The following is a 19,107-nucleotide window of genomic DNA, read 5'->3' as shown; positions in this document are numbered from 1 at the left end:
TAGTGAAGTACTGTACGATATCGATTAAACGATATTTGTATTTTGTTAAGGTTAGGTAAGAGGTATTAAAAATATGTTCTTTTATTGTTATGTCAAAATATATTATAAATAAAAAATATATCAGTGGTAATTTATGACATACATGTTAATAATTTTGGTGGAAATGAAAGTTATTTATATAAAATATGAAGACACGTAATTTAGCGTTGAAATTACGTGTTGAATTGTGTATCATTTTTTTTTCAATTTTAATAATAAATTTTAGCAAATGCTCCACGAAACATAAATAGATATATAGCATTAATTTCAACAACTTTTTATTATTAAAATTTACATCAAAATTAACCATTTTCTTCTAACAAATGATAAAAAAGGAAACACACATTTTATCGATAAATTTAAATATCTCAAGAACAGCACTGGTTTCGTAGTCTTCTAGAAACAAAATTCAGTCATAAAAAATGCTCTGATCGCGTCACTAGTCACGTAAAATAAGATTATTGGAATATCGGCTTTTATCGATATCTACATTAACTTAATGACAAGTAACATTAACCTGTTATATTGGAAAAAACCCAATTAAATGTTAAAATTAAGTGTTATACTAAAAGTGTGTTTAAAAAATCAAATCAAGTGCTATATATAATATTTAAAAAATAACGTGACTATTAACTAGTAACTATCGAGTTAATTATTAAAATTAATCTAACAAACACAACAGTGTAAACATTATTAAACCTGTCAAACAAAGTGTAACAGATAAGATCTTTAACGACCATAGACTATAGACCTAAAAGCGGACCATAGACCAAGAGTGACCAAAAACAGCGCATTAAAAAAAACAATACTTCAACGGCGATTAAAGCATACCATAGACCAAGAGTGAGAGAGACCCGCCAAGACTCATTTTAAAAACCAAACAATAGGTCAACGGCTATCGTGAGCAATGGGTTGCAAGCTATCTCAATTGGCATCATCAGAGTTCCATTCAGACCCGTTCCACCGGCCACCACCACCCTCGGACCCTAGGTCACCATTGACAACTAAACAGCAGTACTGCATGCTCGCTTCGTGGAAGGGGATCTTTCGACAAATAGAGAGTACCGGCATCATCTTGTTTGTCAAGTAGGTTGGGTTTAGAGATTATTCTACAATGTAGAGACATTATAAAATTATGAATATTACTTTTTTTGTATATATGTATTTATTTTCTTGCTTTCCTTTTTGATAAAACGATGTTACTATTTTATATTTGCACTATGTTACTCAGAAATGTACATACATATCTTTAAATATATACACTTTATTTTAAACTTTTTTGGTATCGTTTATCAATAAATTATGTTTTTTTATCAGTATCGGAAATTTATATTATTATATATTTCGTATTAATCGTTTACAGGTTTCTTTTAATAACTCATCTCTTAAAATTATATCATAATGATTATAGGCTAAAAAGACATTAATATAAATAATAATTTCAATTCTCTTCATGAGGACAAAATTATAATTCAGCTCAGTCGTAAACTTGAAGGTTCAGAATCAATTTTATCATGACAGTTAATTAATTTTGGCAGTTAAGTAATTCAGGCTACTTTTAGCCATTAAAAATCGCAATTTTTCTTTTTCGATTTTCTTTTTAGAGCGGAGACTTGTGTACCCACCGAGAATAGAACCCACGTTTCTTTGATTATACGCTCACGTTTTAACCATTAAACATCTTAGTTAAATCTTTGACCATGTCAAAGATAAATTCTACTTTTACCGATACCCTGCTCTTTGCATATCTTAACAAATTATCAATAAATAAATTTCAAGCTAAGTCTATATAAATAACTAAAATGTAATTACATAGTAAAGTACTCTACAAACTTGTAGCCACATCAAAGTTTATCCGAAATTAGCAATTCAATCAGATGAATGCTCATTAGACTTTTCCAATAGAGCTCGATAAACGATTCTGCTTTTATAAACTTTATTTTGCATTGATTTAACCCAAATTTATTACAAGAGCTATCTTGTATGTCTTTAATTAGAACTATCCTTTAAGCTACCTTGGTATACCTAACCTACCTTAGCTTCTAACGTTTCTATAAAGAAAACTTGTGACAATGCTATTTTTAATTAATCCGCGACTATGCGACTAACTAGGTCGCGTAACAAACTTATGTTTTTGACATTAAAAGTTTCATTCTCGTTACAAAAAATAAGATATCTCCGTCTTTAAAGCCTGTTCGATACTTTCGCTGAAATTTATCAAAAGTTACGGATTAACTTTTTTGTTATGAAACCTGATAAAATAAATTAACGATGATGGTATAAAGAAGTCCACTTTTATTCGTTGGGTTCAGTGGCGTAGCTATCAGGGCCAGGTGGTGCAGTGCACCAGGGCCCCGGAGCTCAGGGGGCCCTCTAACCTCAGCTTTGAAAGAGGGGAGGAAGGCGGAAAGAGGGGAGGAGGGCCCGATTCTTTCCCTATGCACCAGGGCCCTTGTCCCTCTAGCTACGCCACTGGTTGGGTTAAAGTCATAACTAACTCTGTCTATCGGTTGTTAAATAAAATTTGGTGAGTAAATAGCTTTGACCTAAGATAGGATATGATATAGTTTTTATCCTGAAAATCCCACGGAAACGGAAATTGTACGGGACCGACTTTTGTTTTCTTTGATTTGGCTGGCAGAAAAATTATTATATGAATGGAATAATAAAGATAAAACATTACATAAATATGAGTAAAAAGTACTACTTGTTTAGAACAATGGCTATTTTTCTATTCAGAGATTTTTGGCATCTTCTCAACTGTTCCACTCACAAGATTAGATTTTAGCAAGGTAAGAATAAAATATTTTTCTAGCACTATAAATTGTAAATTGTAGAAATATTTTAAACTAAAAATTTCAAACAATTAATGCTTCAATGCATTTGCTTTTCAAACAAAAATTCAACTGATTTCTTAACAAATCTTCTATTATTTACCTATACTGGTTTTGAATGGATACTTTTATGCTGGAGGGGTGTAAACCGTTTTCTTACGTAACGTGCTACGGTACCAGTCTGCCTGCAGTGTTCCCAACTTAGAGGTTTTCCCCCCAAATTAGGGGGGTAAATTAGTGGAATGGGATTTTTTTAGGGGTTTTATATGTTTAGGGGTATTTTTAGGGGTTTTCTGAAAGTATAATATTCTGAATATAATAGAACTATCCAATGCAATAATCAATTAAATTTATTTTTTCACCTAGCGAATGACTTAGGACTGGGTGACATCTAGTGTAATTATATTTTTCTACAATGTTACATACATGTTAATTTTAAAAATTCTGACTCTTCAGAGGAAACTGACATAATTTTTTAATGTATTAGTTAATTTATAAATAAAAAGCATTAACAAATATTACTGAATATTACTTATTATATTATTTTGATTGAATATTATTTTTAGGGGGATTTTCAAATAATTGACGCAGTTTTAGGGGGTTTTGACTTAGAGTTAGGGGTAAATATTTCTGAGAGTTGGTAACACTGTCTGCCTGCCTTCTCTTTCTAGTTTTAGTTATCACTTATGTCTTATTATTTTGCCTAGAATGCATGAATTACAAAAACATGTAGGAATTTAATTTTTAGTTTCATAGCATTGAAATGCCTTATTAATGACAAATTTTTAAAGAATAGAAAAATAGTGGTGTATCCCTTAGGCATCTGAAACCGAAAGTCAAAACATTCGATTGCTGAGGCGGCTTACGAGTGGCCGTGAGGCTAGGCATTGCAACAGTTTGGCAAAAAGACGCGGGTTCGAATCCCGCCTCGTCAAACGTATTCTATTCTTTATTTTTTAACCATTAATTAATTGAAGCTAAATCTGCTTAGTTTACATACATCATTAACAGACCTACTACATAAAGACTGCTCAAATATGTTGATGTTATTATGTTAACTAATATTATGCATTATAAGTTTATCATAGCGGAAATCGAATTCCCCATAACTATTCCTATCACATACTTCGCAAAACTTACCAACGATGGAACCGATTTCTTGCCACATCCATCATAGTCAAGCGTGAACCCTTATGATCGATTATACCGAAGTACGGAGACGATATTGAACTAATGTGTAACACTTTATAAACTAGTTACATTAAATAACATAATATATGGGAAACAAGTTTCACATACACTTGTACCTTATTTAAAACACCTTTTTAATCTTCACTTAATATCGTTACCATTTAAATGCTGCTTGACAGCTGTTCCTTACCTGCGATATAATAACAATATTCAAGGTCCGCCCGGCTTTGTCTGTGGTACGTATATAGCCTATAACACTCATTGATTAAGTACATATCTAACGGTACAAGAATTTTCCAAATCAGTACTGTAGTTCCTGACATAACGCGTTCAAACCATCAAAGAAACTCCTCAACTTTATATTATTCGTTTTCTAGATGAATGATAATTATTATTGATTCGAGCTTTAAGAATGACGTTTAATTTGAAAATAGAACTATCTTACATCAAAAGAAGGTAGTAATTTGCATTTTAACTGAAAGGAAACAAGACGGGGGAAAGCTAGTGATTATGCAAATACAGACGTTGAATCATCTAATTGAATTCTATGTTTATTACATGCAATATCACATGTGCTATTTTACTCTTTATGTAAGAGAGAGTGACTGAGCAGATGGGTTGGCTGTTGGTAAGCGACCGTCATCACTCATCAACTTTTGCAGAAGAAATTACGCCTTTTTTATAGTGGGGAAATCTTGCATAGATACCCACGGCCCCCGGATAAGAGGTCGTGGGTTATGTCGGATTCCTACCTACTAAAACCCCACTGTGCCTACCGGTGTTCGTTAGAATTCGTCCACGACAACAAATTAAGTCAAAAAATCTGTTGTTCACTTTAAATTTAATAAAAAAATGAGTGGAATACAGAAAGACTTGACAACGGGATTAAAGGACTGGGGTGGTGGAAGGGTGAGCAATAGGATACGGGCTAGCTTGCTATTGTGTTTCGTACGGTGAGTGGAGGAGCCAGAGGCCCATATCCTTTTCCTTACCCTTCCCAGTCCTTTCGTTTATTCCTGTCATCAATCTTTTCCTAATCCCTTCCCAATTAAAGTCGGCAATCCTATTGTAGAAGCGAAAGGTCTGCAATTGACCTTACTCCTCTCCAAATGTTCATGGGCGGTGGTAGCGCTTACCATCAGGCGACACACCAGTTTCATTGCCGACTATGACATAAAAAACACATTGAAACCCTCAATAGGAATGACACTAAAAGTAACCGTTTCAAAGCCAAAACTCGTGTAACGTAACATTAAACCAAAAACATTGAACCCATTTCTAGTCCCTAAGCGAATATCTGAAAGCAATGTTTTGATTTAAAAGTTTTAATCGAAAGTGTATAAAAAACTGTCAAGTGCGAGTCGAACTTGCGGCACTAAGAGTTCCGTACAAATAAGCTACAGAGTAACTGCGAAGAAAATTTGGTCACCCATCGAATTTGCCGTACACACCATTGCTTAACCTCGAATTTTTATTATTTTTTGTTATAGCGGAGACAGATATACATAACCTATGAAAATTCCAACTATCTTGATATTCTTATTTACGAAACACAGTTGACAGACGCACGGACAGACAGATAAACGTACACCAAAATCATAGTAATATGGTCCCTTTATATCCCTTGCGTGCGGAACCCAAAAAACTACATAAAAGTGTCTTGCAGAACTGCGCTTTCTATGAAGTTAGAATGAGAAAATCCTGCAGTTGTTACAGATTGTCACCTCAGCTTGATTTTTAGCGAAATATTCAACCTAATATTTTATTCATAGCGCTTTAAAGCTTTCCTCATTACGTCTCATTGAGGGATAGAAAATTTCGTCGGTTAACTTGCTCATGAATAAGTCATTGTTTTAATTGGGTAACGATTGAAGCTGTTTAATTAATATTTAGAATTACATAGTGGTTTTTATAAATAACTGTATTAAATCACTGTTGTTCCTATTTGTTGATAAATGACAATAAGAGTTAATTATGCTAAAATACTAGTTGCGTGTACGGTACACTTCCGATAATTTTATCATTTTTGATATAACCTATGTGTGTAATGTGTTTTTAAAAAAAGCTTTACTTTATTATTAAATTTGTGTAACCTGCCATTGTTATTAGCAGTGAATAAACAATATTATTTTTTTATTAATCTTTCGCATTTTTAACATCCTCGAATCCCTGGTTTTCCTCGAGGCAGCGGAATAAAAAGTAACCTATCCTACGCGTTATTTGCTTATCTGCATACTAAATTTCATTTAAACCCGTCCATTAGTTTTTGCATAAAAGAGTAACGAACGTAGTCCAATGTAAGCAAAAACCTCTAATTGATATTCTAATGGTACAGTAAGGGAGTATTGTTCATTTATTCAAAAATATTTTATTGCAACACATGATTTATAATCAAATTTAAATAGTTACCATTACCGTAAAGTGTAACTTTAAGTCACGTTTGTACAATTAAATCTAATCGGCTTTTGTTTGATTAATGAATTGGAACAGGGATATTTTGCGGCGAGGATTCGACCTCTTCATAAATTATACTAGTCCACGGTCAGAGGTAGATTCATAACTCATGTTTATGAAAACAAATCGAACCTCTGTATCACATCTGAGCTGATATATTTATAACCTGAACATTTTAAGTTTTTGACAATAAATGGTTTCACCTGAAAGAAAAAATTAAGACGCCTAAACGTTATAAATACACGGCTTCACGCCTAACGGGCTAAAGATTAAACGAAAACGAAAAGAGATACTTCTTCCAAGGTACCTGTTTTATACATTTAACTTATAACAATTAAAACCAGTTTAATCTGTAGTTTCCGTATTATAGAAAAAAACTAATTTAACTTCTATTTCACACGTTATGCAATTCATTAGAACACATTTCCTCAGAGACTTACAAATCAATAAAACGACAAAATTATTCCCATTAAATTAAAGACAAGCCTCATCAGGAAGCGAGCCGAACAATGGTATCCCGATACATTTAAATCAAGCATTATACAAACAACTCGTTGCTTTGTTTAGTTCATTCAATGAAATCCTCGTAGACGTAAATGGCGACAAAGTCATTCAAGCCATTGTTTCAATAGCTGCATTTGCATCGAAACGATTCCGTCTGTCAATAACCTGTGTTCGGTGATAGAAACACATAGTACCTATTTTAGAAACAGCTCGGTTAAGGCATTTGTCTACAATCGATACTAAAAATCAGCGCTACTAAATAGTTATCCTCTTTTTGGTAGCACTAGGTCATTAAAATTGTGTTAAGTGTGAAATTAGTATCAATTTATAAAAGTTTGAGTGTTAAAATTTATCTTTTTGTCCCATTTAAATGCATATTTGTTTATGAAACGGTTATTTACTTGTAATTTATTTATACTAAGACTGGTTCATGGTTTAAACATTGTGGAGCGCTCGTGTCGTTAGACTGAGCGTCATAAACTAGTCTTTACAAATAGGAATGGCTCTGTCTAGCTAGATACAGAAGTTTCTTGCTTGTAATTATTAGATTTAGTAAACTTATGTAAGAAGTAAACGAAAAATTTGCATTTTATGAGGCCATGCTCCCTGTATTTTCGGGAATCAAATATATTTAAATAATCCATTTGAGATAATGATTTAATTGTATTAATTAATGTTTATTAGCTTCAAAAATTTTATAATGTTTCTAGTCTTTATTAGTCTATTGATTAAACAATTTTATATTTATACCTCGTCATCTGCACTTTCGTCGTACAAAAACAAATGAATAAATTGCTCATATTGCTCAAACCGCCATTGAATAACGTAATTATCCAAAGTTCTTCATATGAACATAAAACGTGGTTCTATTCTCAATAAGTGAGCGCACACAACATCCTTTGTGATACGTTAAAATTTAATTGAAACATATTTAAACGTAAACAAAGAACGAACGAACAAAGTGTTCAGAGGTAGGTTTTTAAGTGTTCGCGTTTGTATCTACCGCTCCATCCCTTCATTTACTGTTGCGTTTCTAAAACTTTATAAAAATCGTAAGACATGTTTTTATTATGAGGTTTTGTATCCATATACGTTGGTTACATAATTGAATCACTGTCTTTATTTGACGGTTGAGGAAAAGGAAACGGGCCTCCGGCTCCCCCACTCACCATACGAAACACAGTGGCATGCCACTATTTCACGCCGGTTTTCTGTGGGGGTGTGGTACTTCCCCGGTGCGAGCTGGCCCAATTCGTGCCGAAGCGTGCTCGATTCCCACAAAAAATATCTGCTAATCCAAACTATAATAATATAATCGCTGCACCAAATTTCATACAGATACGTTGATTTCACGTGGAAGAGTAATAAACATCCATACATACATACATCCATCTATACTTACAAATTTTCGCGTTTATTATATTAGAAGCAAAGAAGTAGGATTGATACGCATTTTTAATAGCTATACTAATAAATGTAGCTGCATATGTAATCTGTCACAGATTGAATAGGCCAACGAATACTAATATAAGAAATGTGAAGAGTTTGTTTGTTTGAACGCGCTAATCACGGGAACTACTGGTCCGTTTTTTTAATTTTTTCAGTTTTAGATTCATTTATTGAGGAAGTCTTTAGGCTATATATGTACCACGGGCGAAGCCGGGGCGGACCGCTGGTTATTATAAAAATTCGTATTATATAAATTTCACACTGTCCAGTAAACATTGAGAAGCTCTGGCCCGAGGGAGGTTGGGATACAATTACGAGCAGACTCGGTTGCAAGGTACAGTCGTGGAGAAAGTCTTTTGATCTTGAATATGTTATAAAAACGTGATTGAATCGGGAAAATATAACGCTTGTTTTGAATTTAAAGGGAATTTTGATTATACCACCGCAAGCCTTGTATCCGAAAAGATTTGAATGAGTAATGGTTATTTGTTTTTTAAGGTTTAGGTTTTTTGTGAGTATTTTATTTTAGGTTAGCGACACATAATTTACAATTAACATAACATACATTATTCTTTTTTATATTAATATATAAAAAAAGAATATAGAATATATATTATGAATGAATTGAAAGTGAAAGTAACTCTGCCTGTCTCTTCTTTCCGCCTAATAGCCTGTCATTGTTCCAAACAAAACAACTCTTTTGACTACCTGATACTCGACTTTTAGCCACCAGCTATACACGATACACCTATCTATAACATAGATAGCTTTGACAGTTGACACAATTCGATTGGGAATTTATTCATGTTCTTTATGAAAATAATATCTAAACACATAATTTTTAAATTTTCCACAGAATAAAGCGCCATAAAAAATGTCATCAAACATACAAAATTTGTCTTTCTTCAGTCATACATACTATACGTATGGTACGTGTACTAATGACTGAAATATAAAACTACATTTTAATTATACAAAATATTAATCATCACCAGCTAACACTGCAGACACATGCACGGGACACTCCCAAGAGGTTTCACGCCATAACCTATTAAACAAATTACTAAATGAACTTTTTATGCTGACTGTACTCTCAATGGCACGTGTTCACTGCACTAGAGCCTGGCATCTTGTCAATCACTTGTCACACGATTGAAATGCTCGTTACAATAGATTTTATTACTATAGAACAATCTGAGCTCATCTCAGTCTGGATCTAGACCGCTAATTAAGTCAGCTTAAAGCGAACTTTCAGGATTATCTTGAAAAACCTTTTTTTGTAAGAACGGACAACCACGTAAATTACAACGCAAAAGGAAAGCAACCCATCTCGTGTACTACTTTTTCTTTATGACAGCTTTTGCCCGCGTCTTCGCACGCGTTAAATTCGGAGTAGTTTAATATATTTTATTTAATATATAGCCTTTATCTAGGATCAATATTATATAAAATCCCATCAAAATCTTAGCGTAGTTCTAAAAATTTAAGCATACACAGGCGGGACAGACGTCCGAAACAACTTTCCTTTATACTATGTAGTGATGCCTATTCATCCACTGCCCGAGACAGGACTCCCATAACACCTTGTTTGCATTTATATTACATACAGTTTTAGTTATTTTCACTTATCAAACCAATCAAAACTAATTTCTGACTACGCCCTTACAGATTAACATGACTGTATCCTGTATCCTGATTACTGTGGCAGGACCACGGGTGGCCGAGAGGCTAGGCGTTGCTACGGTTAGGCAAGATACGCAGGTTCGAATCCTGCCTCGTGATCAAATTTTTTTCATGCTTTCAAAAATTTCTCATTTATAAAGCATTTCAATGCTATAAAACAAAAAATTAAAAATGACTGTATTAATTAAAGTTACGTGATTTTCTAGTTCATATTGTTAAGAAACTCGAGTTTGTCTTGAGGGTGATAGTACCTTTGTAATGACCTATAACAGGGTATATGGCGCGAGTTCAGTACATTATCAGACCCATTATGTTATCTTTATGAAGTGTGCGGTAGATACAAGGAATTAATATGTATTACTGCTACAGTACTGTATTCAGAGAAATTCTCTCACACACATGTTCACTCCTTTACTATTTGGTAGAGATTATTGGGTAATTATTTATGTTATTATATTTACTTGTAACTCTAGTGTTGCAAGTGTTTATGGGCGGTGGTGACCACTTAACATCAGGTGGCCCACCTGCTCCTTTGCTTGCTCTGCCATAAAAAAAAAATGTTATTATTTTGTTTTATTAAATATATCATATTTTCATTTTTTCTGTTTTTGTTTCTTGTAATAATAAGATCACTTTTCTCCAAGTATAACGTAGACACCTAAACTTATGTTAAACTCTATTTGTGTGATATCCGCGCGGGGGGCTGGTGACCTGTACCTCAGACTTCTATGTAGTCTACATCAGGCACCAGTCTCTCACAACGTTATCCTTTCTCTTATCTGTATTTTTAAGTTTTTGTTATGTATTAATGTTGTGAGAACTAAATAAAGATGATTTTTATTATTATTATTATGTTTCTGACACAACTGTCATTTCGTAACCTAACACATTCTCGTTAATTCTTATTGTCGATCCTTATTTATTCCGAGTTTATTCCGAGTCGAGCCGGAACGAGCGGCTAGTATATAGAATTATTCTATTATTCATTCCGAGTTCTGCCGGAACGAGCGGCTAGTATATAGAATTATTCAATAGTTATAAATTAAAACAATATTTTATTTTATATGTATTCGGTATTTTTGTGGGAGTCGAGTACGCTTTGGTTTGAATTGGCGCTGCTCGCTCTGGGTGAGTACCACACCCCCATGAAAAACCGGCGTGAAATAATAGTTTTCTATTGTGTGTCGTATTGTCGTATGGTGATTGGGGTGTCGAAGACCTTCCGAAGTTTCCTTTTCTTAACCCTTCCGAGTCCATTCCTTCTTTCTAATCATCAATCCTTTCCTTATCCCTTACCCCTTAAAAACGGGTGACGCATTCGCAGAGGCACTACCTCTGCAAATGTTCATGGGAGGTGGTGATCGCTTACCATCAGGCGAACCACCAGCTCAGTTGCCCACTATAACATAAAAAAACTGATTTGTTATATTGAACAATGATACAATATCTAATACATTGTGTCAATTACCAGTTCAACATCATAACTTTCTTGTTATGTTTTATATTAATATAATTAAAGCGCATTGCCATTAAAATACACGTTTATTTACTAATAAGTGCATTAATTACGCTTGTATCGTAGAAAACAAACACTTATACGAAAAGCTAACATATTATTAATTAAAACAGGGCATTTTCTTTGAAATCAATAGGAATTTATTATAAAGTTTAATTAACTGAGAATATTTCAGCGAAGTATAAAACAAATATTTCATATAGAACTTTCTAGAAAGCGTTTCAATCAAAATTTACTTCCGTTGAAGCGCTACTTCAATGCAGTTGAGTAAAACGACAATAAATCGAATCTGTTATAATATATTTCCATTTAAAATTGTTGAACGTCTTCTCAATTTCCTTAGAAAGGACACGGACAATTTTCATGAGTATATAAGTAAATATTTACTAAATACTATTGAAATATTTGTATGAAGTGGTAGGATAACAGCTTCATAAAATATATTTTGATGTTTGTGTGGAGTTCTAAAACCGGTGGATCGATTTGAAGAGATATAGGAGTGTGGGAGTCGAGCACGAATTGGACCAGCTCGCAAGCGGGCAAGGAACCGCACCTTACTACCTAAGTACTACAGAACCGGCGTGAAGTAGTAGCATGCTACTGTGTTTCGTCCGGCGAGAGGGCTGAAGGCCAGTATCCTTCTCCTCACCCTTTCCAGTCCAGTTTCTTTATTCCCTTCGATCCTTTCCTTCAAAGTGTACATGGACGGTGGTGATCGCTTACCATCAGGCGAACCACCAGTTCAGTTGCCCGCTATGACATAAAACATATATAGATTTGGCAGATAACTCATATTACATGGACTTCAGCAGATTTTAATTGGAATAATGAAAAGGTTTATTCGCCAATGTCCAATTGAATATCAACTGAGATAAGCAATTATTGGGCAGTTGAACGAAGTAATAATTATTATGGAATCTGAATGATTTAATAACTAATTAAGCTTAATTACTCAAAAATTATATTAATGCATATGTTTAGTACAGGGAAACTCTTTAACAATGTAATTGCCCATAAAAATACACTAATTATTAGCTTTTTATGAAAGAGAGATTAAATATAGCCAACAAACGGTAGGAGCGACAAAAATTATTTTTTAAATATGTTATTAGGTAAGAAATCATAATAATACAGTATAAGACAACACTTAAGATAATAAGAATAAATACGTACAGTCCAACGAGATTTGAACGAACTTTGGCCAATTTTCATAGATTATTGCTTATAAAAGTCGAATTATACAAGTGATTTTGATGTTTTATGCGTTATTGGTGGCATCCAAGGTCTAGCAGGGTTCCCGCAACAAATACATCAATTTATAATAAAACAGAAGGAACAGAACTTAAACTAAGAATGACTAAAATGTCGTCTACATGGACAGAGGAATATAAATAGTTTAGGCTATAGAACAATTTGTGGAGAATTTTGATGATTGAAATCCTCTAAAACAACTCATTCATATACGTCGTAATTTTGCTTATGAGTCAATTGTCTATGTAAAGAAATAATAAAAAAATGACAATTATGAAATTGAGCGTCAATTTTGTAAATATTAGACAGTCTATATCTATAAGCTGTTTAGTAGAATGCCTTCTGAAAAATAATACAATTAAGAATTATTATGATTCAATAAGTTTGATGAAGGATGCTATTTAACACGCAATTCAAGCATTTTATTATATTTATTCACGGAGAAATTAATAAGTAACCATATCTGCCACTTCATTATAATAATATGTACTTACATGAAAATATTATCTATGCTATCAGAGATTCTAATAAGAACATAATATCAATTGCGTACGGTCCCACAATCCGACAGAAGATCGCTGTCAAATACTAGCATACTAGTATTGAAATCTAAAATGCTAGTGCGATCCGAACGTAGAGGCCTCTGCAAGTGGTGATCACTCGGGCGGTGGTGATCACTTTCTATCAGATCTGCGGTCTCCTTTGTCAATTCTACCAACACAACTCTTTTTCCAGACTGTTCGAAGAGAACGAAGACCTCCTGCATCTCTTCGAGAAATTCCGAGAGCTTCGGACAAAGGAAGCTATTGTGAGTTCTGCTGAGTTGGCTGAGCACGCGACCCAGGTGATGCACACCCTGGACGAAGGGATTAAGGGCCTGGGTGATATGGACTCGTTCTTCGCGTATGTGCGGCACGTGGGCAGCACACACCGGCAGGTCCCTGGGTTCAAGGCTGAAAACTTCATGGTGAGTGAATAGTTCTCAAAGTTTTCCTTATTCAAATCTGTATAAACCGTAAATCATAATTAACACTAAGAAACAAAACCATCAGCTTCAATGGTCTAATCATATCTCTCAGTTTTATTAAAATGTTGCCTTTAGAGTGAAACGAAATTATAAAAAAATACCTTACAAATGACAGCTATCTTTAATCTTTATTCATTTATTCATTTGAAACCGCTCCGCCAAGTCCGAGGTTTTTTCCTTAAAACGGCAATTTTAATAGCACGACAAAGAAATTTGTATCTTTTGTTTCCAGAGTGTAAAAAATGAAGAAAGCTATTTAATATTTTTAGTTGTAAGAAAATATTAATCGTTCATTGCTTTACTAAATTAACCAAAATAAGTAGGTGTACCCTCGTCACAAAATATAAAACTATTCTAGTACCCAAACGTAATAAAATGACACACGATTTTTATAACATAAGAGACTGTCTCTTACAAAATGTTTCTATTATTGTAATCGCAAAAGTTTTTGAGGAATAGTGGTTTTATGATTAATGGATATTTGCTACACTTTCACGCATAAACTGTTCATAGGAATCAAGATGAAATTAATCATTGTGATAAATTATTATTATAGTACGGACTAGCAAGACTACTGTTTATTTGGTCTACTATTTTAAATTCACGAGCCAAAGTCAGCTTCTAAATATATCCACATTTCTATAACTTATTTAAAGTTTGCTTTTTGGAATTTAACATACGATTTTTTGAAATAACAATCATAAGACAGCTTTTTAAACGTCTCGATTCCAATAGCAATCCTTTAGAAGTCTTATAACAACAGTGTAAAATGAAACTAAGTGAAAAGTAGCGGAAAACGGCGATTTAATTAACTCGCCGAAGGTTCGAGTTTTCGCTCTATTTGACAAATATTTAAAAGTCCGTTTCATTTCATACAGATTATTAAATAAATTATGCGGTTTATATTTCTGTGATTTTAATAATACTGGAGGATTTCTATATTGTTGGCTTTATTAATTAATTAGTAACCAGTATAATGCAATTTTATGTTTATAAAACGACGGTATTATACGCTTTTAAATTTTCGACGTTTGATAAAAGAAGTATTATATTTTTAAAAATTAATGTCGTTTTATAGATACTATATTATTGTATGAAACTTCTGTAGTTTTTCGGTATCACTTTGCGTGTTCTTTCCAATTATACACCGAAAAGACTGAACCCATTTTGAAAAGATTTTAACTAGAATATTATAACCAATTAAATTCACAATTTATTTCATTTTTGTTATACAAAAAGATATGCATATTATAAAAATACTGTGATGCGAGAATTATTTGTATGTACTGTTATTATATGTATTTTAAAGATATAAATATATAACATTTATAGAAAATTTAGACAATAGAACAATGAGGCATAAAACATCCCAACTTATATAACCTTTATTAATTACTTTAATAAAACATTTATCGAACTTGAGAGACTTTCGAATACTCCAGTTTTCTTAATTAACCATTTATCGTGTAATCCCCAATTAACGTAATTATAATTTCCTTAAAATATCATGTTTTGTTCAGTATTCGATAATTTAAAATTATTTTTAATTTTAATTAAAAAAACCTTTAGGTTTTTTTTATTTTTTAAATTAAATTAAAGGTTTTATGACTTAACTGATTTTGATGAATTTAACCGTGATTTAGACCTAATACTCAATAGGATAAAAAAGCGAAGACTTTATGTATAACTAGCTGTTCGCCCCATCTTTGCTCGTGGTAAATATATAGCCTATGTCACTCAGTGAAATTGCAGCTTTCTAATGGCGAAAAAATTTTCTAGTAGATTTTGAGTTTATCCATTACAAACAAACAAATTATTCCTGTTTATAATATTAGTGTAGATGAAGGTAGCTGTAGAATTAAACGTTGAGTGCGCCCATGTATATGTTAGTGATATCTGAGCGCTAGAGCATAGGTTATTTTACTGGTACCAAGCTCGAAGCCGGGGCGGGACACGACTATCATTTATACACAGTATTTTTTTTTTCAGAAAATAGAACAGCCATTTCTCGAGGCGGCAAAAACGACCCTCGGCGATCGATACACACCAAACATCGAAAACATCTACAAGCTGACCATACGATTTATCCTAGAGAATCTGGTGAAGGGATACGAAGACGCTGGCACTGAGAAAACGAGCGAAACTTGATTTGGTCGGATTATATCTTGATTAAAATGCAGTAATATTAAGTGGAAGCGTTTTGTGCTCATTCGTTAACTGGCTGAATTTTTATCAAACAAAATATGTTTCTGAAAGATATTTGAAATTATGTATTTTTATGCTTTTATCAATTGAAACTCCAACCATAATGTTAATGATACATTGTACTTGTAATATATATACTTTTTTTTTTAAATTTCACTTTCTCTTTTATGGAGATGATCTTATTTGGGCTGTTAAAGCTTAATAGGTTCTCGATGCGAAGAATCCTTGTTCTAGTAATCTAATTTATTGTAATTTCTGTAACAAACCACATTAAAAAAATGATCGATCGGCTATTTTGATAGATTTTGCTTTATATCCCGCATCCTTTTCCTTTCCCTTCCCAGTATTTTCATTTCTTCTCCCTGTCAATCCTTTCTTTATTTTACACCAATTAAAGGCGGCAATCCATTTTCAGAGACATAAGCCCTCTGCAAATAGCCTTACGCCTCTGTAAAATACTCTAATGTTTATGGGCGGTGGTAACGCTTACCACCAGTTCCTTTGCCGACATTATAAAAATTCTGTGGAAAAAAAATATATGCATAAATTATTTTTCATATGAATCTGCCATACAGTCAACTTGACCAAATACCACCTTAATTTGTTCTTATTTTATATCAATACTTTAATGTATTTCCGGTAGAATCATTTTTATATTATTATTGTTGAATAAAGTTATTCTAAATAAACATATTTATTGTATGAACCTAGTTTCAAAATACCCTAAAATATTAATTAAAATTGTTTGACATCACGCAATAGAAATAAAGAATCCCCCTATCCAAGCCAGTATTGTGGTATATTTATATGGTATATTTATATTGATATGAGTGTGGAAGTCGAGCACGCTTCGGCACGAATTGGGCCAGCTCGCACCGAGGAGGTACCACACCCTCACAGAAGACCGGCGTGAAATAGTAGCATGCATGGTTTACCATCAAGCAACACTACTTGTCGACTATGATATAAAAAAAACTAGTTTTAATTGCGTAATTTGTATAATCTCTGAATATATAAGAATGAAATAAAATCACACCTTAATATACCCTTTTTAATAGAAATATTTACATTAAACAGAGTTTTAATAAAATTCACCCGCATTTCATGTATCAGCGTGGGTAGGAACGAACTAGCAATTTCCCCGAAGTTCTAGATTCTGTTTTATTTATTTCTAGTAATTGTAAGAAAACCCTGCCTACGTTTATGTTAACTTGAAACATAAATAACTCTATTTTCTCAATTTCTTAGTAGTTTGCTGTTTAAAATATTGAGAAGAAAATTAAAGTATCATTTTCTTCTTATTTAAATGTACAAGCTTTACATTATTTTTGTATAGAACAATCTTTCTCTGTACCAATGTCCATATGTATGCTTCAATCTTTAAAACTACGAAACGGAGTTTGATGAGGTTTTTTTTATGCATAGAGTGATTCAAGAGGAAGGTATACATGTATGATAAGATCTAATAAACTACTTCGAATTAACGCGTGCGAAGCAGCGGGAAAAAGCTAGTAATATTATTAATACGCAAGTGTTTCTTTTTCTATTTTACATAAACATAGGAGACTAGAGAGCGAAATAAGCTACTTTTTACCACATTGAAACATCTCTTAGCTAGGGGAATTTCTGTTAAATACGCGGTCGAAGCCGCGGGCGAAAAGCTACTTAAGTATGGTGATAATCTTTTGCGGCCTGAGGCTGGTTGGATAATGGCAAATTTCGATTCTACGACCGGCATGGTTTCATAAAGTTTATTACTAGGTTCTATTACCTATATGTATCCACGTTTATGTGACATTCCCTGGAGTATGATAAAGATGGAATTCACATTCTCATGGACTTTAAATTACGAATTATAAAACTATATACGAATTATATAGTTGTGAGTAAGTGTTAATTCAGTCCTGCCGTACTTTCTTTGGGATCGAACCAAAGACCTCAACACTACACATCTACTGTGTTTTTAAACGGTATAGTTATGAAAGTAATAGTTTTTCATTTTAATTTTTAAGCACTACATATATATGCATGTTATAAGCATATATCAATTATAGAGTTTTCGTCAGAGCAAGGCACTAATAAGTAAAATTATAAATATTTCCTGAAAATTTCTGGAATACTCATTAATACCTCGTTAATTAATCGTGAGGGAAATTAGCCTATAGTACGTCCATGAAAGATCGGCTAAATATCGGTAAGCTCGGCTGGCAACCACCAATGTTGCGACTTAACACTGTATGATGGTAACTACTTACAACCAGCTTAAATCTTAATACAACTAGATCAATTAAATACGGAGCCTGAAAAAATAAAACCTCGCTATGAATCTATAAACAAATTCCCTTTCAGCTCTGTTTCAGCTTCATTTACTCATGCACTAACGAATGGCGTGCAAATTATCGACCGTGTCTAAAAATAGCCCCCTCCCCAGGGACATGGTAATTAAATCCTTCAATGATACGAAGGTAGGTGTTGAAATATATAACTGTAGTAATGAAAGCGAATCTCGCTGGGTTACGAGTGCTTTGGTAATAGGTACAAGATGAAATCCACAATTGCGTTTTAGAACTCTGAGTTCTGTCCATTTATGTTTTAATATCTGAACCAATAATGGTAGATTTTCATAAAAGGGTAGGCGTTTTGTGAAGGACAGGCCACTTTTGTTGTTCAAGTATAACTTGAAGGGCGTGAAATAGGGGTTGGAAATTTATTAGAAGACTTATCTGATAACATGGAGGGCACGCGATCAAGTTCGTGGGGGAAATTAGTCTTTTTTTAAATAGACGGTTTTTTGGAAAAAGTCTTATCTTTTTTCGAGTTAAATACCTATTTTTCCACCCTTTATTTATATAAAATGTCCACCGTAGGATATACAATATAATCATTTCTCATAATTATAAAAGGAGACGACTTAAAAACCACAAAAGTTTATTCCTTAAGTGAGATATCAAAAA

The 19,107-nt window shown here is 33.1% G+C and overlaps 1 protein-coding gene across 1 annotated transcript; it reads left to right on the top strand.

The window, feature by feature from the left end:
• The first annotated feature begins 690 nt into the window (after positions 1-690).
• Positions 691-16,795, top strand: LOC119833009 (neuroglobin-like). The gene is made up of 3 exons (XM_038356879.1): positions 691-1,125; positions 13,657-13,888; positions 15,938-16,795. The coding sequence occupies exons 1-3, from the start codon at positions 947-949 to the stop codon at positions 16,094-16,096; spliced, it is 570 nt and encodes a 189-aa protein (XP_038212807.1). The 5' UTR covers positions 691-946; the 3' UTR covers positions 16,097-16,795.
• Positions 16,796-19,107: the final 2,312 nt, after the last annotated feature.

Source organism: Zerene cesonia, chromosome 16, assembly GCF_012273895.1.
Source record: "Zerene cesonia ecotype Mississippi chromosome 16, Zerene_cesonia_1.1, whole genome shotgun sequence".
Lineage (NCBI taxonomy): Eukaryota > Metazoa > Arthropoda > Insecta > Lepidoptera > Pieridae > Zerene > Zerene cesonia.
The sequence above is the reverse complement of the archived record's forward strand: the minus strand, read 5'-3'. Positions and strand labels throughout refer to the sequence as shown.